The 25,518-nt window shown below is 46.8% G+C and overlaps 1 protein-coding gene across 2 annotated transcripts; it reads right to left on the reverse strand.

Moving 5' to 3' along the window:
- Nucleotides 1-1,728: 1,728 nt before the first annotated feature.
- LOC135260201 (tropomodulin-4-like) lies at nucleotides 1,729-22,457 on the reverse strand. Of its 2 annotated transcripts, none has more exons than XM_064345406.1 (10): nucleotides 22,360-22,457; nucleotides 15,846-16,020; nucleotides 13,369-13,525; nucleotides 9,808-9,930; nucleotides 6,953-7,045; nucleotides 5,248-5,378; nucleotides 4,758-4,865; nucleotides 4,046-4,189; nucleotides 2,359-2,503; nucleotides 1,729-2,257 (listed from the first exon to the last, which is right to left on the reverse strand). In XM_064345406.1, exons 2-10 carry the CDS (start codon nucleotides 15,954-15,956, stop codon nucleotides 2,235-2,237), a joined length of 1,035 nt encoding a protein of 344 aa, XP_064201476.1. In that variant the 5' UTR covers nucleotides 15,957-16,020; nucleotides 22,360-22,457; the 3' UTR covers nucleotides 1,729-2,234. The 2 variants fall into 2 exon arrangements, with proteins under 2 accessions (XP_064201476.1, XP_064201477.1); XM_064345407.1 differs by lacking the exon at nucleotides 22,360-22,457 and adding an exon at nucleotides 17,522-17,567.
- Between the last annotated feature and the right edge of the window lie 3,061 nt (nucleotides 22,458-25,518).

The following is a 25,518-nucleotide window of genomic DNA, read 5'->3' on the forward strand; positions in this document are numbered from 1 at the left end:
CCAATCAACAGCAGATGGGTCAGTATCAGTGTTAATCTGGGGTGTGTGCGGCAGGTTAGCGTTTTTGTTTTATTCGCAGGGTCGCCTCGTTTGCCCTCCTCCCGAACCCGCTACTACCGAAAGTGGGAGGGGCTGGTCTGAGTTACGATCGGACCTCCTGGCAAATGGTCAATCGCCCTTTTTTAATGAAGAATTAAAATGTTCTGAATTGTTGGGAGGAACATAGGGTTGAGTTTTTTTTCTTCTTCTTTTACACAAACCAGAAGTGGTGTTTTTAAATTTGTGCATTACCAATATGTTCCTGAAAATTAACAAAAAAACCAAAAACATATTTTTTTTTTCCTGTATCGTCATCTCCAAATAATCCCATGGAACAGAATAGAACATACCGAAAAAAGTTTTTACTCTTCACTCTTTATTTTTAAACTTAGTGTGACCTTTGGGTTCAAAGTGTTGGTCTGAGTCAACCAGACTAAAGGTTGCTGGGTGAGCATTGTTGTCATAGCAACCCAGTCAGCACATTGCTGCAGATTGATCAGGTTCTTCCGTCATTTGCACCCCTGAACTAATTTCGGGTCCTGGAAAATCACGTCCTCGGTGCCCTGGAAAAACTGCAGGTACTACAGCGGCTGACGGTATCCGCGACAACATGGCGCCGTCGTGGGGGAATCGATTTCCGTCCCGGTTTGCTGAAAACGCAGGCTTGCGGCAAAAGCGCAAAACCGCGCTGAAATCCCAGGAGCTCCCAGAATCCCGCGGGGCAGAAGCCGTCGAGCTGGGCCAGAGAAATTCCTAAGAGGTTAGCAGCTGTTCCCCTCGGGGGGGGGGGCGGATAAATCTCCCCGCGTCTTGGCGGGTGTCGCCTGCGTCTTTTCGGCCGCGTCGCTATAAACGCGGGGGGTATTTTGAGCGCTTCGTAACACAATCCCCACGGACCGTATACGGTGTCCCCGTTGGCCCAACTCACCTGATTCGAGGTCCCTGGTTAAAAATAAGTGAGGGGGCAGCGGGGGAGGGGAATACTGTAACCCTATGTGGAGTTTTGTCAGTACCTCACCGACAGTATTTGCCACCATTTTCACCGACAGGGTCACATTTAAAAAACCTCTCAGACTCCATGGCTCAACGGGTTCATTCAACTTCCTTATTCACGCATCATTTCCTCTGAAATGATTCATTGGTTTCTTTATGTATCCTTACACTCAGTGACCACATGATCCAGTGCAATTTATTCTGACCACATGATCCAGTGCAATTTATTCTGTAGAATATGTGACCTCACAGTTCCATGATGCATTGCTACAGCTCCTGAGGACCTATAGGACGTATGCTTCCAACAGCTTGCGCAGAGTAGCGCACCACAGACATACGGGCTGTCTTTTCTGGTTTGACAGTAATGTTAGGCAGTAACTGCAACCCGGTGGATTTGTGAGCATTGTTTTTCCGTGGACAGGGCCTGTAGAAAGTATGGTCGACGCCCCACAACTTTAGGCCACGTAATGCCAAGCACAGCCGAGATAAAGTGCTATGAACAACCACACCGCACAAATAAATTTCATGTGTGGAGAGGAGACCATTATGATTCGTGTCACAGAAACACAGTAGTGGAGTAGAAAATAACAGATAAGCGAATCACAGACCATTAAGACTTTGTTTACACAAATAATATTTTTTTTTACACATATTCAGAGCATGAACATGCAGGAAAGCTCACGTATGCAGCGCAAAGAACGTAAACATTTTTTATTCAAATTATTTACAGAACACAACACTTCTGTCAGTACCTGGCGCACTGCGAACGTGATATTTGCGGAGGTATCTCAACAAATCGTTAGTTTCCTGGATGTCCTTTTTTCTTCAGAGTGAAATCACAATGGAGAGCACGAATAGACCTAAACAGAGAGGATGGCCGATTTGCGAAATATGGATTTCCCGCAGGAGGAAGTGCAGGAAGGGCAGTGGCTAGCTAGAGCAGGTTAATGAAATGAGATTTCTCTGACAGGCGGGGGTGGGGGGTAGGGGTTGGGGTTGGAGGGTTGGGGAGGGGGGACAGAGAAAGCTAGCGATCGAACAAAGGCACAGAGGGTGACGCACATGGCAGTTTTGGGGGCACCGTAGACGCCAGCCAAGGAGGATGCTCTCTCTCGGGGGGCTGTCGTCGGGCACCAGTAGCAAGGAACAGGGCATTGTGGGTAGGGCTGGCAGGCCAATCAGTCCTCCATAGGAGGACTCCCTCATCTTACTCTGTTCTGACGAACTGAAAGAACAAAAAATAAATATATAGTTGTTATTATTTATTAGTATTTTTATTATTATTATTATTGTTGTTGTTGTTGTTGTTGACGGCGCAGTGCTCACGGAGGTCGTTGTTGCGGGTGATGGCTATGGCGGCTCTGGCTCGTGGACCTTGCTGGTTGAAGTGGTAGCCGATTTTGATGATGCTCGGGTTGTTCTCCAGCATGGTGGCGATCTCCATCTCCACTGAGTCTCCCAGCCTCTGTCTCTGTGGGCGGAGATTAGGGTCACATGTCACGGGGAAGGGGAGGAGTCAGAGACTGGAATCCCAGTGGGAAGGGTACTGTGGGCTCATTCCAATCACTTAATTTGCCTCCTTGTATCCTTTCCTCGCTTCCTTAGCTCCACCTCACCAAGGACGCAAGGAAAGGATGCGAGGAAAAGATACAAGGACAGACGTGTATCAGGCTAATGGAACGTCCTTGCACTTTGAAGCATTGGTCTGAAGCCACGTCAGTGACAGATATAGCCGCCAAGGAGCATTTAATATAATCGAATGTCCTTAAAGATGGCGGACCTTGATCAATTTCCCAGTCAGGCGAGGCCTGAGGAGACGAGGACAGATGAAATAAGCAACTGGAATGAGCTCCCAGAGACTTCTAAGAACCTTACTGCGGGTGCGGCTACAATGTGCTGTTTATCACAGACTTGAATGAACCAATCAAAAGACTTTGACCCTCAAAACCAAGACATTGTCCTTTGTTCAAAAGGTGGCCCGGTGACTAAGACGCTGGGAAGCCTTATAAGAAGGGCACGCGTTCAGACCCTTACCTGTCACTACTGTAAAGCCCTCCAAATCAGGACATGCTAACAAAGACAAAACTGAACACACCAGAGGTAAAAAAAATAAAAAAATAAAAACTGTAGCATCGAGGGCAGCAGTGTAGTATAATGGGTAAAGGTCACAGGTTCGATTCCCGGATGGGGCACTGCCATTGTACCCTTGAGCAAGGTGCTAAACCTGCATTGCTTCAGTATATATCCAGCTGTATAAATGGATGCAATGTAAATGCGTAAGTCGCTCTGGATAAGAGCGTCTGCAAAATGCCTGTAATGTAATGCATCAACATCAAGGTCGTCCATTTTTAGCGAACGTCTGCTGCCTGTGTGTACTTTCACAGATTTATGGGTACAGACAGTTTCCAGTTTGCCCAGGTCAGTGTGTATTAGCCTCGACCGCAGGAGCTCATGAAGACGGAATAGCCGTCTGAGTGACGTGCACTTATCAGGCTCACATGACAGGGGAAGTTTATTAAACACCTGTGACAGGTATGGCAGGACTGCTGTTGGGCAGAGAAAGTGCCGCTAGTGGAACACTAGCGAATCCAGTTCCATTATTAACCCCTTAAGTTGTGAGGTCACAAATATGCAATTGGAATGCTCTTAACTGAACATTCTAATGCTGATGTAACAATCACTACAGGTAATTGAAAGCAGCCAAGTTCTAGAACACTGACTTTGAACTTTGAAGAAGCATTCCAAAAAATATACTCATCAAAGAGGTAATGAATTTTGGTGACAGCAGATTTAATTTCTTGAAAGTATAATTAGAAAACTAAGCAATGAAATAAATGATGTAATTCCTATTATCAGGAATAAATCTTACTACTGATTTTTATTGTTGACAATATCATGACTGAAATGTGTTGGAGACAGGAGATTTAAATATTAGAAGATCAAATTGTAACTGGATGGAAACTAATTTCTGTCTATTATAAGTATGCATTGTTTTGAGGATATGGGTTCTGACCTGGTTGTCGATCTTAATCTCGTTAAGGGTTGTATTCTCAGCCATTGCCTTGACGATGGCCAGCATGCCCTCCCCGGTGATGAAGTTTGACTCGATGTTGAGGCTCTTCAGAGTCGTGTTTGTCTGAAGCATCTCAGCCACAGCCTGGGGGTGGGCAGGAAGTAGACAACAGGAAGTGACATAATAAGACACAACAGCAAACAAATAAAGAGAGTGGCTTCATATGAAACAGATTCCACATGCCAAATAATTACATTTGTAATCACTATAATGTAGCAAAACATATTACTATTTGGAAAGTATGTCTCATACGTAACTATCTTATATGGGGGGAAAATGTATAAAAAGGGCTGTGAACCTCATTGTCGCAATAAGGTCCTGGGTTCGATTCCTGGCCTGGGCCTTTCTGTGTTCTAAGTTTACATGTTCTCCACATGTCCGCATGGGTTTCCTCCCACAGTCCAAAGACATGCAGGCTAGGCTAACTGGAGACTCTAAAATTGCCCATAGGTATGAGTGTGTGAGTGAATGGTGTGTGTGCCTGCGATAGATTGGCGACCTGAGCAGGGTATATTCCTGCCTCTCACCCAATGCATGCTGGGATAGGCTCCAGCCCCCCCACGACTCTGACCACGAATATGTGGGTTAGATAATGGACAGAGGGATGAACAACGTTCTCCCCCAGATGGTAGTCTCTGGAGAGGTCACTCACCATGGCAACGGGGTCGTTGCTGCGGGTGGCGGCGATGCTGAGGGAGGTCACGTGGGTGTTGGTCGCCATGGCGTGGAAGATCTCCTTCAGAGTCCGGATGGGAATGTCCTGAAGAGAGGACCGGAAAGATCACATTATTAAAATAATATTAATATTTGAGTGTACAGGACAATATGATTTCCATCTGATGCTGAACATTTCTACATGACGTTTCAGTGTTGTGATGTGGTCCGTGTACATTTAATCTTAAGCTCCCATCAGATATTGGCATCACATTGGGCCAAATTGTGATGTCATTGAATTGCGATGTCACCTCAATTGTAGTTGCCATGGCAACCTGAATTCTGCACCCGCACCCGCACCCCGCACCCCGCACCCCCACCACCACCACTGGTGCAATGGCATTGTCCCACCTGGGATCTGAATCTGGATCCTCGGAGTGCGAGGGCGCGACGGCGTACCCACAATTCCCCGGTCCTCCCGCCGTTACCTTGATGTTGTTGAGGTTGACCTCTGTCAGGCTGCTGTCATCCCCCTGGATCCTCTCCAGGGTCTCCTCCACGTTTGTGGGGTTGGGGGGCTCGTCCGGGTAGGTCTTGTAGGTGTCGGGCTTCACCACGCCTGCACAGGACGCACACATACACACACGCACACTGCCGTCAATCCTCAGGTTGCCACGGCGACCGGCCTGGGTTTGGCAGAACATCCCGCATTTTGGGGTCAAAATGGCTTGTCCTGTGTGGAACAATCTTTGATGCTCATCTGTGCCCGGAAAATATGACCCTGATGAATTACTGGCACTCACAGGCAAAAAAGCAGGCATATGAAAAACTAAACTGCAAGACTCTCCACCAAACCTACCAAATACAGATTGCTATATGGTCATCGTATTCTGAAAGTTGAAGTTATACAATAAAACAAAACAAAACCACTAGACCCTCTGTCAAACCTGGAATTATAATAATAACACCACCCTCTCCATGTTCCCCCCTTTTTTGGGGGGAAGGGGGATGCATTTGGAACAAACACTATGTTTTGACCAATGAGAAAGTCAATGACTGCGGTTCTGTTAAGTCAATGAGATCAGCAAAGATTTGAATGCACACCTGTGTCTGCCAACCTTAGTTTTTTTCATCAGTGGATCGATAGCTGATCGATACCTGGAGTAAATGTTCTGCTGAGTCGCTGTCTAATGGGTGACCTCACATGAATAATTAAGGGCTGTTGGCGAATGAACTGCCAGCCCAGACTGAGGAGTAACTGTCGTACGGTTTCAACCGCAGTTAATGAGGGCTGTTTTGAAGTATCATATTGATTGTAACCTACTGAAATTGGGTTGTTGCCCTACAGGGTCAAGAACTACTTCCCTTACTTCATCATGTCTTTTAAAACATTTTTAATAAGTGCTGCACTGGAGGGACAGGCAGATACTTGCCCTCAGTGTTGGAAGGGGGGGGTAAATATTCACTGTTTTTGCCCTCAGTGTTGGAATGGGTGGGTAAATACTCACTGCTAATGCCCTCAGTGTTGGAATGGGGAGGCAAATATTCACTGTCTTTGCACTCAGTGTTGGAATGGGGAGGTAAATACTCACTGTCTTTGCCCTCAGTGTTGGAATGGATAGGTAAATACTCACTGTCTTTGCCCTCAGTGTTGGAATGGGTGGGTAAATACTCACTGTCTTTGCCCTCAGTGTTGGAATGGATAGGTAAATACTCACTGTCTTTGCCCTCAGTGTTGGAATGGATAGGTAAATACTCACTGTCTTTGCCCTCAGTGTTGGAATGGGGAGGTAAATACTCACTGTCTTTGCCCTCAGTGTTGGAATGGGGAGGTAAATACTCACTGTCTTTGCCCTCAGTGTTGGAATGGATAGGTAAATACTCACTGTCTTTGCCCTCAGTGTTGGAATGGGGAGGTAAATACTCACTGTCTTTGCCCTCAGTGTTGGAATGGATAGGTAAATACTCACTGTCTTTGCCCTCAGTGTTGGAATGGGGAGGTAAATACTCACTGTCTTTGCCCTCAGTGTTGGAATGGATAGGTAAATACTCACTGTCTTTGCCCTCAGTGTTGGAATGGGGCGGGGGGGGGGGGTAAATACTCAATGTCATTGCCCTCAGTGTTGGAATGGAGGGGGGGGGAAATACTCACTGTTAATGCCCCCGGTGTGGTACTGGGGGGTAAATACTCACTATTAATGCCCTCGGTGTTGGCGATCCTGCCCTCGAGGCCCAGAGCGTCGTAGTACTGCTTGTTGCTCATCAGCGTGTACATTCCCAAGATGGCTGCCGACACATGAGACAAATCCTCAGCGACCGAAAACCGAAAACACACAGTGTTTTCCCAAAACTTCTACATCTAAAGGACCCCTTAATTATACCCCCCGACCTCAGCTGAGGACCCCCACCTGAAAACAACATAAAAAATTTCACAGCTTCATCAATTACCAACTACAGGCTGCAGTATAGTTCTATTTAACATGCAAGTACATGTAAACATCTAGCTAAATTACACCGTTATTATAATGGACTGATATAAAACGTATTAAATAATTAAATAATAATAATGATGATCATCATCATAATCACAATCATCATTATCATCATCATATTTGCTGAGAATACCCCCATACTCCCAAATTTGGGAACTCCTGAACCATCATATGAAATAGACAATGTCTGCATTTGTGGGGGAGTGCTGTTGTGCAGGGGAGGTAGTCCAGTACAACATTATGATGAACTTAACCTCCTCATTACACGATTACATCATTGCCACTGTACCGCCTGGAGGATTTTGGGGAGGGTGGTTCCATTAGAACGACCCTCGGAATACGCGACCGCAGTGACCGCAGTGGCAAATAAACACCCTTAACCTCCTACCTGCCGCCCACGCTGGCTCATTACTCAGCCCAAGCGGACATTTTGAAAGGGACCGTTTACACAGCTGATAAAGTTTTACTGCCGTGATTCGGGTTAAGCACTGTGCGCCCGCTGCCCCTGGGGACGGAGGAAGTGACCCGTCCTGGACAGGCCACCTTTCTGTGAGACCGAGCAGGTCGTAGCATCGTTGTCTTGTCAATAAATCACTGCAACATAAATACTTCAGGGGAACGTACATCCCGTTTCCTCCATCTTTAATTGAATTATTAATGCTGTCCCACATCTAGAAATTGTTTTCAGAGACTGAGAGGAATGGGAGGCGGTGGTGTCCAAAAGTTAATAAAAAAAAACATCTACAACAGCATTCATCATCAGGCTGCCTCAGGTTGTTTTGTAATAATGGAATGTTACATTTTTAATGGCCTTTCCCACAATGCTTTGCAGCAATGTCACCAGAAGCAAATGCACAATCCACTCCAAAAAAAAAGAAAAGAAAAAAACAAATTCTACTCCTACCTAAATCAAGGAAGCCCTTTTTAGGGAAGGAGGGACAGAAAGAAGGAATGAAAGACTGACAGGAAGAAAGAGGAGAGGACAGGGACCTGAGATCTGTTCCGCTAATGGCTCGCCTTCGAGAAACGTTTACAGTGCCGTTGGGCGCTAGCAAAATGGCGAAGGTTCTCAGTTCTGTTTACAGTTCGGTTTGTTCTTTTCCTTTCATTTTAAAAGAAAAGGGGGAAAGAAAGATGTGTCTGCGTCTATGCCAGATCCTCCCGGTCGCTGGCCAGTTCTGACAACAGAACTCCTGCCAAAATACCGACCGAACAAAAGAATTACACGGCCTAGTGAAGCCCCAAAATCTCCTCTGGGCCCTTTCCAGAACCAGCCCCGTTAACTTCAACGAGACGTCCGGACCGGCTAATCCGCCGGGCCCCACAAGAGAAGCAAAACGCCTGTTTGTTGTGGCCCGTTCCAGTTCTGGACTTTTCCGTGATTCCCAAGCCAGAGAATCCCTTGTGTTACTGACGCCATCACCATAGCGATGATCCTGGTCACCAGGACAGTTCTAGTCAGGTGAGAGGGGTGAGGGTCGGGGTGGAGGGTGCAGAATTCCAGTTGCCAAGGCAACTACAGTGGAGGTGAGGTCACAATTCGACCTAATGCAACGGCAATGTATCTGATGAGATCTTAAGGTGAAATGCCAAAGCATTTATTTCAGGATGGAAGGACAGCCATAAAAGGTGAGAAATAATAACCCTTACAAATCAGTGCAGGACTCAAGACCACAGAGGCCTTTCATGGAAAGGCTTTGCAAAGCCTACTCTGGCTCCACAAATCTGCTCAGGGTCTGGAAACACAGACTGAGTGACATCATCCACTACGCTGGGCCCAGACCAGCGGGAACCAGGGCTACACTGGCCGACGCCCACTTCCATTTACAGTAACAAGAGCCGTCAATGAGAAAACAGGGTGGGGTGTGGATAGAGGGAGGGAGGGTGGAGCCGTGTGGGGTGGAGGGGAGGGAAAGTCTGAATAAAAAAGGGGAGGAGGAAAGAGGGAAGCTATGTTTAGTGGGAGGGGCTCAGAGAAGGGGAGGGGCTAAGTTGAGTGGGAGGGACGAGGGAAGGGGCAGGGGAGGGGCTATGATGCGTGGGAGGGTGGAGGGGCAGAGGAAAGGGGAGGGGCTCAGAGAAGGGGAGGGGCTATGTTGAGTTAGAGGGGCTCAGAGAAGGGGAGGGGCTATGTTGAGTTAGAGGGGCTCAGAGAAGGGGAGGGGCTATGTTGAGTGGGAGGGGCAGAGAGAAGGGGGAGGGGCTATGTTGAGTGGGAGGGGCAGAGGGAAGGGGAGGGGCTATGTTGAGTGGGAGGGGCAGAGGGAAGGGGAGGGGCTATGTTGAGTGGGAGGGGCAGAGGGAAGGGGAGGGGCTATGTTGAGTGGGAGGGGCAGAGGGAAGGGAGGGGCTATGGTGAGTGAAGGGGCAGAGGAAGGGAGGGGCTCAGAGAAGGGGAGGGGTCAGTTGAGTGGGAGGGCAGAGAGAAGGGGGAGGGGCTATGTTGAGTGGGAGGGGCAGAGGGAAGGGGAGGGGCTATGTTGAGTGGGAGGGGCAGAGGGAAGGGGAGGGGCTATGTTGAGTGACGGGGCAGAGGACGAAGGAGGGCTGAGGTACCTGCGATGTCGCACATCTCGGCGTCGGTGGCGTTCTTCAGGGCCTCCTCCAGCTCGGGCTCCAGGGTGATCTGCTCATGAATAGGTATCTGTCCTGAACCAGCCTTCGGAACAAAGGCCTTCCCTGTGGAGGAGATACACACACACACACATTTACACACACCACACGTACACACGCCACACATACACAAGCACACACACACAACACACACACACACACATTCACACACACCACACATACACACACCACACATACACACATTCACACACACCACACGTACACATGCCACACGTACACAAGCACACACACGCAAACACACACGCAAACACACACACACACATGATTATCCCATATCTATGATAGGTTCGTCTTGGAGAGGTGAACAGTGAGGGTGAATGTGGTCAGTTACTGCAAAGCATGCTTAGGTTCTGTGCACTTCCGTGTCCAACTCATTTTTCCGTGTGCGGTTTTTATGATCGTGGTGTTTTACCTCACTGTCTGACCCGCACTTCCTCTTCCTGTAATTCCCTAGGCAATAATTTAAAAATAATTTTTTTAACGCTTCTAAAAATAAAAAAAAAATCAGGTTTGAGATCCCAGTGATGAAAACAGCTGCTTTCCAGTACCACTGCACAAACCTAACCGCAGAACATCTGCCAGTCAAACACAGAATCTGCCTATTCACCAAGGCGTACGCATATTATTGCTGCATGGCGTGGAGCGTTAATGTCCGCTGGACCTTGCGTGTGGCCAGGTCTCCAAACGATAAACGCAGGTTGACATGTTGCAGATGATTTGCAGCAGCCGTGCTTGTACCGCATGTCAAGATCTCGTAAAGTGAAATTACAGAATGATATACGCTTCCTCGGGTTCCAAACCCCGGGCGTGCTTTCAGTAAGAGGAGTCCGCAAACACGATACGTCAGAATTTGCTACGCAGATTTGGGTCAATTAGGGAACCCGCTGCAAAAATCTGAGCATGCTCTTTGCCAAGAGAACGCACTTTGGCTGCCGCTGCGTTCAAACAGGCCTGTTACGTGTGAAAATACGAAGGCTGCTGTGTCTTTAGCATCAAACTAGCGCCATCGCTGGTCTGAACGACTGAGAGACTCTGGAGCTCGGTAGAACTGAAGGGTTTTTCCGGTGATTAAAGATTACGTCACGCAGTATTTCAGGGAAAGACTTTTGATTAATCAATTATTTAAAGACGGAATTTTGCCAAAAACTATTTACCCTTCTATTTCTTGTGCACAAGGGTACAAATCCAGCTTGTGAAACACCCTCTGCTGAGCGTACACCCACACATTCTCCTCATATTTGAGAACTGAATACTGATTTGAATACTGAGCTCCCTTCACCCGCCAGTCTGAGTGACGCACAGCCGTTTTTTTTCCCAAGAACGCTCACCGCGTGCGAGCTGAAGAGGAGAAGGAGGGAATTACTGAGCCAATGGAACGGGGAGATTAATATGTGGTCAGACCACCAGGATGAGGATTTAGCCGAGATCTCGGAGAACGCCCCACAACCTCGAGACAAGCGGCAACAAATCTTCATTGGCCCCGTTGATATGAAGGTGTCGTTCAAATGACAGAACCTCGTACGGTTCAGTGTCCCCGTCACTCTGATGGCTTTAAGCTTGGCCCTGAGGGAAGACCACCTTACAGTGGCCCACAAACGCCACTTTCCCCAGCAGGCCTCCCATCCAAGCACTTCCCAGCCATGTCCAAGCCTTGCTTATAAGCCATCAGTCAGGGGAAGGACACAGAGAATTATGGCCAATCAAAATAAGTCAATCAAAATCTGGCCCATTCATTCATATCCCCGAGTGAAACAGGGAGTAGGTCTATCGCACAGCCTCCACTGGCTGCTCTGCGTCGCAGACAGGCTTATCCCCCCAAGCTGAGTACCAAGGTCCCCAGACGAGGAGAACCAAGTGCCCTCTAACTGCTACGGCATGTAGCGGATATTCACCCGCCAGCTTGCGTCTCCCAACTCCGCTGCACTGGCACCCGCTAACGCATTAGCACGCTCGGCGTCATAAGACAATCGTGATGACATCACATAAACTCCGCAACGGGAGGTTGTGGGAGCTTTAACCGGGCGAGGAGTGGGGCGTTTGGGGGCGAGCAAAACACCCCCAGCGAGGGTTTCTTTTGCCTGTCTGCTACTCAGGCACTGGCAGAACCCATACATGCCCTCTGTGGTAGAAGCAGTGCTATACAGAGCCTTACTATTCACAGGAAGGAAGACAGGGTGGAGGGGGACGGAGGCCAGGCGAGGTCTCGACCCTGTCGCTCTGCCAAAAAACCCGCCCGGCTGCGCTGAACTTCAGGGCGCCGCACGGACCGGAGAAACTAAAGTAGCACGCGGGCGCGCTCCATCGCCGTGGCGACTGCCGCCAGCCACTGTACCCTGACGAGAGGGGATGCCTAAATATAGCCTCCCTTTTTAGCCACAGCGGCACTTTCTGGGGTTACGGTGCACCCCGAAAAGGCCCGGGTGCTGAGTGGTGACCGGGTTTGGGGTGGAGAACTTTAGGGATCTGCAGGTATGTTTTCATGCTTCCGTGCTTGTGAAGAACGTACATCCAGGGGTTACCGTGGGGATTGAGTTTGTGACATCATCACCAGCACGAACTGACAGTTTGGGGCGGGGGGAGGAGAATAAAGACTGTGACCCAATAAAATCTCATTGCTTGTTTTCCTCACAGCTCCTGTGTCATTAAATAACAGTCCGATGTCAGAGTACACCTCCAACTAGCAGTGAGGGGTGACGCAATCTTTGTGTTTGTTGTGGTGGGAGGGGGCAGGGTGTATCAATCAAGCCACCATTTTCTGGTCCTTCAAAAATGTGATTGAACCAATGGATCACAGATTATTTGTGCTGAAATTTTTGTTTTTTCAATGTAGCCATACGGCTCTATGTCACTCAATGAGGGTTTGCATTCACGTAGCACGTACACCACATCACGCTTTATACTTTACAGGAAGGGGGGGGGGACATCACTGGGGAGGGGGTGGGACAAACTGACCACAATCACCACCAATGAGTAGCACCCACCTGGGTGATGCACAGCAGCCATTTTGAACTAGAACGCTAACCACACTTCAGCTGTGGTGGAGAGGGGGGAATTATCAAGCCAATAGAAATAAAGATGAAATTTGTTAATTGATGCAGTCAGGTTGGTAATTTTGCCAGGACACCAAAGAGTAACTCCTGGTTTTTTTGTTTTTGTTTTTAAACAAGTGACAGGGGACCTTTAATGAGCACAGTGAGTCCAGATCTCGGTTTAACGTCTCTTCCGGAGTGGGTTTTGAACCAACTTTATTACTCGATCACTTGTGAAACACGGACAGTAGACAGAGCCGGATTGCAACTCTCAAAATGTGTAAAAAAATTTTTTTAAAGCCTAAACATAACAAAAAATGGACAGTCAAGCTGCATGACACAGATGATATATACACACGGTTGCACAGAGAACACGCTCCGTTAAGGAGGAGAAAGCCGCCATTTTGGCTCGAGTGTCGGACGGTCTAGGACGCAGCCGGATTCTGGGGGTCACCTTTCTTCTCCCCGGTGAAGGGCACCAGGTCGGCCCGGTCCTCGTGCTCCAGGGCCTCCTTCTCCAGGTGCCCCATCAGCGCGTCCCGGTCATACGGGCCTGTCGGAGATTTCTTCGTCTGATCGCGCTGCCTCATTCCCGCCGGCAGCGTGGCATTCTGGGAAGGCGCAGAGGAGACAGGGAGATGGGGGAGGGGGGGCGTCAGGCTCGCGGGCCAATCGGATCCCTCGAGGAGCCGTGGTGTCGAAAGCTAGCCTGGTACACCAGACGGGCAGCGCAGTTCAAAGGTACAAACGCTGCCCACTTTTTTCCGACCAATCGTGTTGGCTCGGGGGGGGGGTCATCGAGAGGTCGAGGCAGTAAAAGCCCGTCAGGAAGTGAAACTGTCCTCTCTTGCTACGAGTCAGAGGTGTGCAGACAGGGTGGGAAAGACAGATCTGGGAATGTTACTGAACCAGGTCTGCCATTATGGCTCGCATTAATCAGCTGGGATCTTACTGGACGTTCTCTTGCGTTGTAAATAGAGGAGGAGGAGGATGCCTGTTAAATGGCTGGAATGCTATGCACAGTAGCATCACTGCCTTCAGTGCGAAGACAACATTAACCCACCGTTCCCAGTGGAGGCGAATGTGGTGAGTGTGTTAGTGAACAATGTGTGGGCCCTGCGATGGATTGGCAAACTGTCCAGGGTGTATTACTGCCTCTCGCCCACTGCATTGTGGGATAGCCCCCCCCCCCCCAACCCTGACCAGGTGAAAATGGATGGATGGATGGATAGATGGAGGGATAGATGGATGGAAATGTGTGAGAGAGGCTAGTGGTGCGGCACAGAGCTTTTCTTGCCTTTGGGCGGGGGGGGGGGGCTTACCTGGTGCAATCCAAAATGCACACCTCACCACATGTTATTGGTATTTATAATATGACCAAAAACGTCAACAACATCCAGAAAACGTGTGGTGGAAAATAAAGGTTAATGAACAGTCATGGACAATTTAATAAGTTATATTATTGCTGGATTCTTCAGACGGTAGCTCATCGACTGCATGTCTCTAATAGCCAGAAAATCAAACTGATTGCTGTTCATTCTGATTCTGGGAACCCGTCAGCAATCATTTTTATTGTGGTCGGAAAATTTCACCATCATTTCCTTCATTTGAGAGTGAAGCATCTCTGTCTCTCTCTCTGTCTCTCAACAAAAAACACAAGATAATGCAAGGCAATCGATGCTTCCTACTTCCATTATGTGTTTGTCTCTTCTAAAAGCCTGGTCAGATGATTACATTATCTCAGGAAAGTGCCTCTCAGTAAAACTAGCTGGAATCTCATGCCAGGAAAATCAATGCATTCCTACCATATTACAGTCCCATATTCCCATAATCCCGTTTTAATCCCGCTGATATCGTCCTCCTGTTGCAATCATATTCCGTTTGCATGCCACAGCCGTCCTGAGTATTCTACATAAAGGGTGGAGGGGATCGCTCGTCTCCGTGGTTACAGAGCCAAGGCCTCAGGCTTGACGAGGGCGAAGGCATCGGCAAGGCTAATTATAAACGCAACGCGATACGGCGAAGGAGACCAAACAGCTGTAATTTCAGGGGCGCCCCTATCAAAAACCATGAGGAGAATGTGTCCCAGTTTTTATTCAGGGAGAGAGATTAACAGAAGGAGAGAAGGCCTTTGATTTCATTACTGTTATTTAATTACTAACAAATTCATGTTACTGTTTGTGTTGTCCAGTATTAGTGTGTGTGGACAGAGTAAGCACTGTTTAACCCTGTTATGGTGTGAAGTCACAAATAAATTTAAGTGAACATTCAAATGTAATTTTAAACCTTTTTTCATCTGCTTTGAAAAGTACTTTGTGCTCGGTGCTTGAAAGGTGCCATATAAATAAAAAGTATAATTGTGTTATTATTATTATTATTATTATTATTATTATTATTATTATTAATAATATAAGACAAGGCCAGACAAGATAGTGGGAATGTATATCCCTGCTGTGCTGGTGTGGGAGTGTTGATAGGCAAGTTTGGTTCAGTTGCTTTTATAACCCTGGTTAATGCACTCAGATTCCTGTACATTAAGACACTCTGGATAAGAGTGTCTGCTAACTGAAAATAATGTAATGACCATAGCATAACTCATCAGAGTGTTGACAGTGACAACAGCAGGGCTGTCCAACCCTGTTCCTGGGGATCTACTGTTCTGTCGGTTTTCACTCCAACTCTAACAAAGCGCACCTCATTCTCATTGACCTGCTAATTAGTAGAATCAGGTGCGCCAAATTAGGGTTGAAATTAAACTCTACAGGATGGTAGACCTCCAGTAACAGGGTTTGTCAGCCCTGCTCTACAGCATGTAGACAGGTGGTGTGTAGGGAACAGGGAAGGTTCGTGGTGTGCGGTGTGTACACACGCTGCAGTGAGACTGAGGCCTACAATGAGGCCTGCTAGTGACGCATCCCCCCACTTTCCTACCTCTGGGTCCATCTCGGCGAGCTCGATCTCCAGCTGCTCCAGCTCCTCGGGCGAGAGGGTCTTGAGGATGGCATCCTCATCGATGTCCCGCGGGTCGCTCTTCTTAGACATGTCTGCGGGCGGGCCGGGCTCCTGTCCTTATGCGCACGGGGGGAACCCTGGGGGAGAGGACTGTCTGCGGAGGGAAGATTGGGGCACGGGGGTACGGGGCAGGAGACAGAGGGGAAAAGAAAACACTGCATCGTATTAAATGGATCATATGCAGCACATAAGCTCTGCACATGGAGAAGGACAGAAGCCTCCTACTACAAAGGCAAGAGAAAGCAAGGCAGAAAGAGACAGAAAGATAAGAGGAGGGAGAAAGAGAGACCATGTGAGAGAAAGAAAGAAAGAGAGAGAGAGAGAGTGACCGAGACTTTGATGCCCCTTTATTAGGGCATCATTTGTCAATTCATTGCACTAAACAAAAGTAATAATGATATGATAAAAAGGACCAAAGAAACGCCAATACACACAGTATCAAACCAAAAACAACATTAAAATATATTAACAGAGACTGAGAGAGAGGGATAGAGAGAGAGACTGAGAGAAAGAGAGAGAGAGACTGAGAGAGAAAGAGAGAGAGAGAGAGAGAGAGGAACAGCGCCAGTATTCGTAGGGTAGGGGTTTTGTGTTACATGGAAGAGGAGATCGGAGCAGCCTGTGCTAATTTATCACTGTTCACACACACCCAGCCGAGAACCCGCCCACCCCCCACCCAACCACCCACCCCACCACCCCGGCTACTGCCCACAGATGTGGGGACCCTGATAAACGGGGTGTGCGTTTGGCTTCTGGAGCAAGCTCGAAAACAAACTCACAATAATCACGATTCTGCCAGAACACAGCTCTCTGCAGGCATCCTATAGCCGCCTCAGTCAAAGTTGCAACAGTCCCCAACACTTTACATATTTAACGTAAGTAGGCTTAGTGGGGAAAAATAATAAAGTTCCATAGGCTATTATATAATGCTGTAACATACCACAATATGCCTCTCCATTCGGCACCTCATAATACATTACAGTAAAAGACTACAGTTTGTGACATATCACAGTAAACTCCACAGCTTGTTGTATATCACAGTAAAACACTGTATTGTTATAGATCACAGTAAAGGCTCAAAGCTTGTGATATATCACAGTATGAGCCCACAACTTATGGTATATCAAAGCAAAAGCCCATAGCTTGTTATAGATCACAGTAAAAGCTCAAAGCTTGTTATATAGCACAGTAAAACAAGATAGCTTGTTGAATATCACAGTAAAACACGAAAGCCTGTTATATTTCACAGTAAAAGATCAAAGCGTGTTATATATCACAGAAAAACACCAAAGCTTGTTCTATATCACAGGAAAACACCAAAGCTTGTTATATATCACAGTAAAAATTTAAATTGTGTTATATATCACAGTAAAACACCACAGCTTGTTATATATCACAGTAAAACACCATAGCTAGTGATATATCACAGTAAAAGTTAAAAGCTTGTTATATATCGTCGTAAAACACCATAACTAGTGATATATTACAGTAGAACACCACAGCGTGTTATATATCACAGTAGAACTCCACAGCTTGTTATGTATCACGAAAAAGGCAACTATTTTGTATTCCCCATGAGAGGCACTAGTCTTCACCTTCTCTTGAAACGATATTCACCTTCTGGTGCGTAAATGACCCAATGCGAAGTAATGGAGAATATAAAGGGGGTGAATGTAATGGGGGGAGGGGGGAGGGGGGGAGACAGGCAACACCCCCATCTTCCTTCCCCTGAAGTGCACCTGTGCTGAAGCTACTGCAGTGTTTACAGTAAGGGTTAACTTAGTTAGCACTGTGCCACTGAATAACCTCTCGCACATGGCACAAACTGTGCACCTAGCGTCCAGCGTTCCAGAATGCACAGTCATTCCCTGTGAGGGGCGGGCCGTGACTGACTGTCACTCAAACGCACTTATGGCCTCTGACTGGACCGTACCAGGCCAGGCCACAGAGCCAAACTGCAGAAATCTCCCCTTCAACCAATAGTTTTATATGTATCTAACAGTGGCTAACAACACCTTGCAAAGCCTTGACTGTGGTGATGCCAAAAGCCTTCCCATTCATTGCATTACACCCACCACCACCTTTGGCGGCCATTTTAGATTAAAGAGATCAATGAGTTGGAATATCTCATTTTTGACTTTGAGTGAAGCCAAGCTGGGGAGACTAAAACATCCACAGGTGTCCGAAAGTCACCTGTTCAAAGGACAGACGTTTTTGTTGCTTGGTTGACATTTGAGTTGCCATAGTTGCACTGAGATTAGATGGTTCCTAATATGGATATATTTGATAAAAAGGCTTTCATATTCAGGGCAAACAGAAGCCACAGCCATTATCACACCCAACACCAGGAAATATACAGTCATTCAAACTGACTTGGCAACTGTCATTTTGCATTTTATTGCAACATGTTGAAACAAATTAAAGGGTAATTACACCCTAGATCACTTTATTAAAGCCGTAAACATGTTTGTATGCCTATTTTAAACTAAACATTTAATCCATGCTGTTATTTAAACATTTTTGAAATAATATTTGACATGAAAAAGCTGAAGACGTCTTGGTGCTGCCCTCTGTAATTTTTGGAAAATGCTTTCTGCATTCCACTTTGGCCCCGCCCCAATCGTGATGTCAGACTATCACTTTGGACGTACAACTACGTCATGTAGACGTCAATCAAGACATTGAGCAGGAAAATTGTTGCCGCCCACAAATTCATCAGTTTACTTAATACGATGGAACGCTGCTGGCACCCGATTGGCTAGATCAGTTTCAGCTCAACATTTTCAAACCAGAGAAACGAGGCGACATGCTCATAAACTCTCATATTCCACCTGAACAGCCCACTAAAATATGTTTCTGAAAACATTTGAGACGAAAAAGAAAACCATGTAATTGCTGAATCTTGACTCATATTTGATCAGCAACACATAGTCTGACAGTTTGATCTAAGTTTCATGAGCTAGATGCAGCTATCCTGCAAAAATTCATTTACATAAAGAATACTTCATGCAAATGAGATGGACACACCAGCTCCACCCACCACAGGAAGCATTTTTCTGTATATTTCTGTACCAGTGCAGTAGGTGAAGCTAGGCTGAAACAGTGAGTGCATTTACTATTTAATGAGATTTGGAGACTTCCCAATAATGGACGGACAAGGAGACCAACTTCATGCTATCACAACTAAAGGAGTTAAATATCCTAAAATATATGGATGGAAGAAAAACGCGGAATGATGAACTATTCAAAAAATCTGCGACAAAATTGGATGAAGCAGGATTTATAAGAAGCCTTCGTTAGACACACCTCCGGTCAATGAATCGATTCTTTCCGAGTCATGCATATTGGGACAACGACAATAAAACAATTAAATCTCATCTTTGGCCAAATCGAGCTATTAATATAGCTCGATTTCAACTGTGCATGTAAACATACTGAGTGAGTGCAATTACTCTTTAATGAGATTCTGAGACTTCCCAATAATACATTAACTGTAACTACCACCATTCACCATTTCTGTGTCACAAGTCCCTTTTAACCCTTTGAAGAGAAGAGGAGGTTTTTCTAATGTTTTCAGGGCCAGTGTTCTAGAATTCTATTTTCTTTCAATCACCAGTGGCGACTGTTACATCAGCATTAGAATGTTTAGTTACGAACATTCTAATCACATAGTTGTGATCTCACACCTGAAAAGGTTAAAAGGGGGGGGGACCATTAAAGGAGCAGCATGGACTGGAGTGCGGAAACTGAACAGTGCTGGTCACCTGACCTCCCCGAAGCCATCTGGGGGGCTATTTGCAGGTCACACAAGCCCCAAAGCGCATCCGAATAAACATGGCTCTCGTTCCCCACAACACAGGCCAACCGGGCAATATAAATGCTTCTTACAAGCAGTCAAGATAATGAGGTGCCCCGCAAACTCAGGCCAGAGTCCTCTTTTCCAGGAAAGCGCACGCAGACTCCAGATTTACACTCATTTGAATTCTCTCCCCATTGAATGGGGGAATTCAGTCATTCTTAGATCCTGTGTCGTCTTGCTAATGTAACTGGTGTGAATGTGTCGTTATCGGTTTTGCTGTGTCTACACAAACTCGGTGCTGGTAACCCCAATGCACTCTGGATTTTGTTACACCACAAATAACAGTTTAGACACTGTAATGAACAGATACTTGCACCGCACTGTGTAAACAGGATGAGGTTCCATTAATGCAGTTCTTTGCTTGTCTGAAGGTTTGACTGCTTGATTGAAAGACGGCAACTGGAGTCATAAATGCTGAGGGTAAAGAGCCTGAAGACGTGTCAGAGGATTGACTCAGTGCCCCCCCCCCCCCCCCCCCTTACAGGGGCACTGAGTCAATCCACAACTTTCATGATCGCTGACCTTTCCTAGGTTCCTTTTCACATGTTCTCCTAAGACCTTCCTCTACAGGTAAAAATAAAAACACACCAAAATCTGAGAAGAATTAAGAAAAATTGACTTAATGTAGGTCAAGAAGACAGGATAAATGCTTTAGAGAAAATCTTCGGTTTGTGCTAGTACTCAAGAAAATCTCAGAGCCCTTGAAAGCTGTTACTAAGATCTTTTATGATGCTTCCATTTCTGATTATTGATTTGCAGCACTATAAAATGCAACTCAGTTCATTGCAGCGTTTCACCTAAATTTACAGTTTGAGTCTTAAATGAAAACGTCCTGTATATACGGGACTCCTACACAGACCTCATCAACAACCAATCAAAGGGGAATGTGAACAGACCCCGTCCCTCTCTGTTCATGACATCACAATGACTTTCTGTAGAGGCGAGGCTTCTACACAGAACAGACCTCATCAACAACAACCAAGGGAGGTAGAACAAGAGTGATTGGAGGGGGGGGGGACTATGGAGCTGAGCTGGTATTTGACAAATACATATGAATGATAATCATGGCATTTTTATGATCATTGGCAGTGAAAACAGTGATGAGTTATTCATTTCATCAGCAGGCAGCTTCAACCAGAGTGACTTGCAAGTCTAGCGTTGCAAGATAAATTGAGAGATTATCACACGCAGCAACAAAAACACAGGCCCAGCTAAAGCAAGCAACACTTCAGTTGAACAGAACGTATGCAAAAAAACACAGGTACTAAAAAAGGTCCTGTGTACCTATGTATGAATGAATGTACTCTTTTACATAGCAGCCGCAAGCACTTCACTGCTATGGGGTTCCATTTGTGTGTAACAGGTATTTTTCCTTTTGTGTTTGCATCTCTCAAACCGGGGGAAGTTCCGACAGCCATAAATGAATACAGCACTTTTTCTGTTTATTATATTTCTGTCCTGCTACCCTGCACCATTAGGTAATGTACACTAGAGAAAATGCACACATAACAGAAGGAATAGGGCTTATTGATTTACCCATATCTAACATTAAGGGGATAGCACATGACCCTGCTCCACCCACAAATGACACACAGAAACACAGACACACACACACAGAAACACAGACACACACACACACGGACACACGCAGCTCGACAGCCGCAAACATGTCACATCCCGCGACCGACGGGCCATAAGATTTCACACCGATCGCAAGGCCACGCCCTCCACCTCGGCAGCCGGGTGCAAGATTCCAAAATCATCCCCCGAGTAATTTTAGCCTCTTCAGAATTAGCGACTTCAACCGGTGCAAATCCCCCCCGCTGCCCCCTCGCTGCTGTCCCACCCCCCCACCCCCCCCCCCTCCCCCGGGCCTTACAGTACCCCAAAACACATTTCAACAGCAACAAAACAAACAAGAGGCGAAACAAACCTGCAAAAACAATGAGAACCACTTCTGAAATCCCAAAATGATCTAGGCCATCTAAGCTGACTCATGGCGGTGATCGTGTCTTGACACACCTCAAGAGGTTCAGTCGCAGAGATTTACAATCGCCAGGCTTTTTGAGAAATGTGAAACACTGATTTTTACGTCACCAAATGTACACCATGGCTAGGACAGTGTATGTTATTCTGAGTGTAAACCCTAGAATTCAGCCCTCTGACAGGCTGCTCCACAGAGCTGTGAAATCCCTCATAATTGAGCAGATTTACCCAATCGCAGGAAAGCGAGCAGCAGATCTATCCAATCGCAGTAGAGCGAGCTTCAGATCTACCCAATCGCAGGAGAGCGAGCGCTCATTTTCGCAGCTGAAGAAGCCCTTTGGGAGACCGTTATCCAAAAAATCGGTTTTCTGATAAAAGCGAGTCGCCCGTCAGCTCACATACACACATAAACACACACACACACACACACACACACTACAGCATGGTCCCACTGCAGCATACAATGAGGCATTCACAAAAGCACAGCACCATCCATGCAAAACGTCCCCACGTGGGACAGAAAGAGTGAGACTGAGAGAGAAAGAGAGAATGAGGGAAAGAGAGAGAGAAAAAGAGACTCTTGCCTACCTTCACACAGCGTCTCTGTGCTGCTACCCTGTGCAAGGCAACGCCGGCAGCTGGAACCCACCACACCCCACCCCTCTGACACCCCCACCCAAACCTCCCCCTCCCCATCCCTTTGACACCCCCACCCAAACCCCCACATCCCACCCCTTTGACCCCCCCACCCCTCCCCCGCACCCACCCAGTTTTCCCTCCCTCCTCTCCCATTGCTTCGCTTTGAGCGCAATGCTGAGACAGACATACCAGGAGCACGGTGTGAGGTCAGCATTTTATTGCTTCAGCTCTGAGAGAGAGAGAGCAGAGGGAGGGAGGGAGAGAGAGAGAGGGCGGGGATCGGCCAATGTGCTTATCAGCATCAAACTTAACAGCTTCGGGGGGATATTCAGGGGGAAACACTGACATCTAGTGACGACAGTCTGCTACTGCAACTCGAGGTGCTTGTATAGCACCTTTAACGTGGTTGTGACTCAGAGGCTGCAGGTTCAAATCCCGGACGAGACACTGCTGTGGTAGCCTCAATCATACTTAACCTGATTCCCTCTATTAAAAATGACAAACTATTAAAAAATAGCAAGTTACACGTCTCTTTATATTATTTATCAACTGGGCAGACACTTATTCAAAAAACACATTTGCATTTAATCCCTCATAAATAATCCAGACTTAACCACGCCCTTTTAAAAGGTCTACAAACGAGGAGTTCGCGTGTTGAGCCTCTGTGTTAAAACCATAATGCGCCAACAGTGACATTCAACACATCAGAGTGGGAATTCATCTGGCGTTATTTCTGACTTCCTGTCCTCGCGGCCGAACAGCCTGAAGTGAGTCATCCGTTCTGTTAACACGTAGGTTCGGGAAATGTCACAGAAGTGGGGTCGTCTCGCGTCAAAGCAGGTCTGGCTGAGCGTCCAATCAGGACTCTACCAATCAAGGGCAATTCTGCAGCCACTGACGTCCTCTCGAGCGCAGACTGACTCAGAGGTGAAGTGCAAGAGTACCTGAGATGAAAATAGAGCCATTGATCCATTATCTGAACATGGGGAAAGAGAGTCTGTCCTCTGACCGGATCCTGACAGTTAATTATCAATGTCACTCCGTAAGCACACTCGGATCTCTGAATGTCAAGGACAACATCCAGAAGAGAGAAAAAAAAAACAACTAAGTGGCCTTCACAGAACAAACAACAACAACAGGAACCTGCAGAGAACAAACACTCACAGACAACAAGAACCTGCAACCTTCACAGAAGAAACAACACTCACAAACAACAGGAACCTGCAACCTTCACAGAACAAGCAACACTTACAGACAACAGGAACCTGCAACCTTCGCAGAACAAACACTCACAGACAACAGGAACCTGCAACCTTCACAGAACAAACACCACGCACAAACAACAGGAACCTGCAACCTTCACAGAACAAACAACACTCACAAACAGGAACCTGCAACCTTCACAGAACAAACAACACTCACAGACAACAGGAACCTGCAACCTTCACAGAACAAAGAAAACTCACAGACAACAGGAACCTGCAACCTTCACAGAACAAACAACACTCACAGACAACAGGAACCTGCAACCTTCACAGAACAAGCAACACTTACAGACAACAGGAACCTGCAACCTTCGCAGAACAAACACTCACAGACAACAGGAACCTTCAACCTTCACAGAACAAACAACACTCACAAACAGGAACCTGCAACCTTCACAGAACAAGCAACCTTACAGACAACAGGAACCTGCAACCTTCACAGAACAAACAACACTCACAGACAACAGGAACCTGCAACCTTCGCAGAACAAACAACACTCACAGACAACAGGAACCTGCAACCTTCACAGAACAAACAACACTCACAAACAACAGGAACCTGCAACCTTCACAGAACAAACAACACTCACAAACAACAGGAACCTGCAACCTTCACAGAACAAACAACACTCACAAACAACAGGAACCTGCAACCTTCACAGAACAAGCAATACTCACAGACAACAGGAACCTGCAACCTTCACAGAACAAACAACACTCACAAACAACAGGAACCTGCAACCTTCACAGAACAAACAACACTCACAAACAACAGGAACCTGCAACCTTCACAGAATAAGCAACACTCACAAACAGGAACCTCCAACCTTCACAGAACAAGCAACACTTACAGACAACAGGAACCTGCATCCTTCGCAGAACAAACTCACAGACAACAGGAACCTGCAACCTTCACAGAACAAACAACACTCACAAACAGGAACCTGCAACCTTCATAGAACAAACAACACTCACAAACAGGAACCTGCAACCTTCACAGAACAAGCAACCTTACAGACAACAGGAACCTGCAACCTTCACAGAACAAACAACACTCACAGACAACAGGAACCTGCAACCTTCGCAGAACAAACAACACTCACAGACAACAGGAAACTGCAACCTTCACAGAACAAACAACACTCACAAACAGGAACCTGCAACCTTCACAGAACAAACAACACTCACAAACAGGAACCTGCAACCTTCACAGAACAAGCAACACTCAAACAACAGGAACCTGCAACCTTCACAGAACAAGCAACACTCACAGACAACAGGAACCTGCAACCTTCACAGAACAAACAACACTCACAAACAACAGGAACCTGCAACCTTCACAGAACAAACAACACTCACAAACAACAGGAACCTGCAACCTTCACAGAACAAGCAACACTCACAGACAACAGGAACCTGCAACCTTCACAGAACAAACAGCACTCACAGACCACAGCAACCCATGACTTTCTCAGAACAGACAACACTCAGAGACAACAGGAACAGAAAGGAAAAACAGGGAACACTTTAAACCGGAACTGCATCACCAGGCATTCCGGAATCTCATAACATAATCAGTTCTAAAATGTCAGAGGTTATTTTTTTTGTTAACCTAACAATAACTCGAGCTTACCTTGGGGGGGGAACATTCCCCAGGGGTTACAGGGCTGAATCCGTCCAGTTGTGGGCTACACGACTGGCTTTCACACTTTGCATTTGACAACACCTTGCTTCTCCTCCTGAATAGCTATTGGTGAGGATTCCCATGACATCACACAAGAACCCAGATATGACAGTGGGAAGATGACACGTGCAAAAAGAAGTTAATTGAATGGAGCTGCAA

Source organism: Anguilla rostrata, chromosome 8 (assembly GCF_018555375.3).
Source record: "Anguilla rostrata isolate EN2019 chromosome 8, ASM1855537v3, whole genome shotgun sequence".
NCBI classification, from domain to species: Eukaryota; Metazoa; Chordata; class Actinopteri; order Anguilliformes; family Anguillidae; genus Anguilla; species Anguilla rostrata.

Excerpts from the sequence above, each read along its gene's own strand:
- LOC135260201 (XM_064345406.1), bottom strand. The coding sequence starts at position 15,956 with ATGTCTAAGAAGAGCGACCCGCGGGACATCGATGAGGATGCCATCCTC. Across the intron at positions 13,526-15,845 it reads TCGCCGAGATGGACCCAGAG|AATGCCACGCTGCCGGCGGG; the intron begins GTAGGAAAGTGG and ends GCGCCTTCCCAG. Across the intron at positions 4,190-4,757 it reads GCAACGACCCCGTTGCCATG|GCTGTGGCTGAGATGCTTCA; the intron begins GTGAGTGACCTC and ends GCCCACCCCCAG.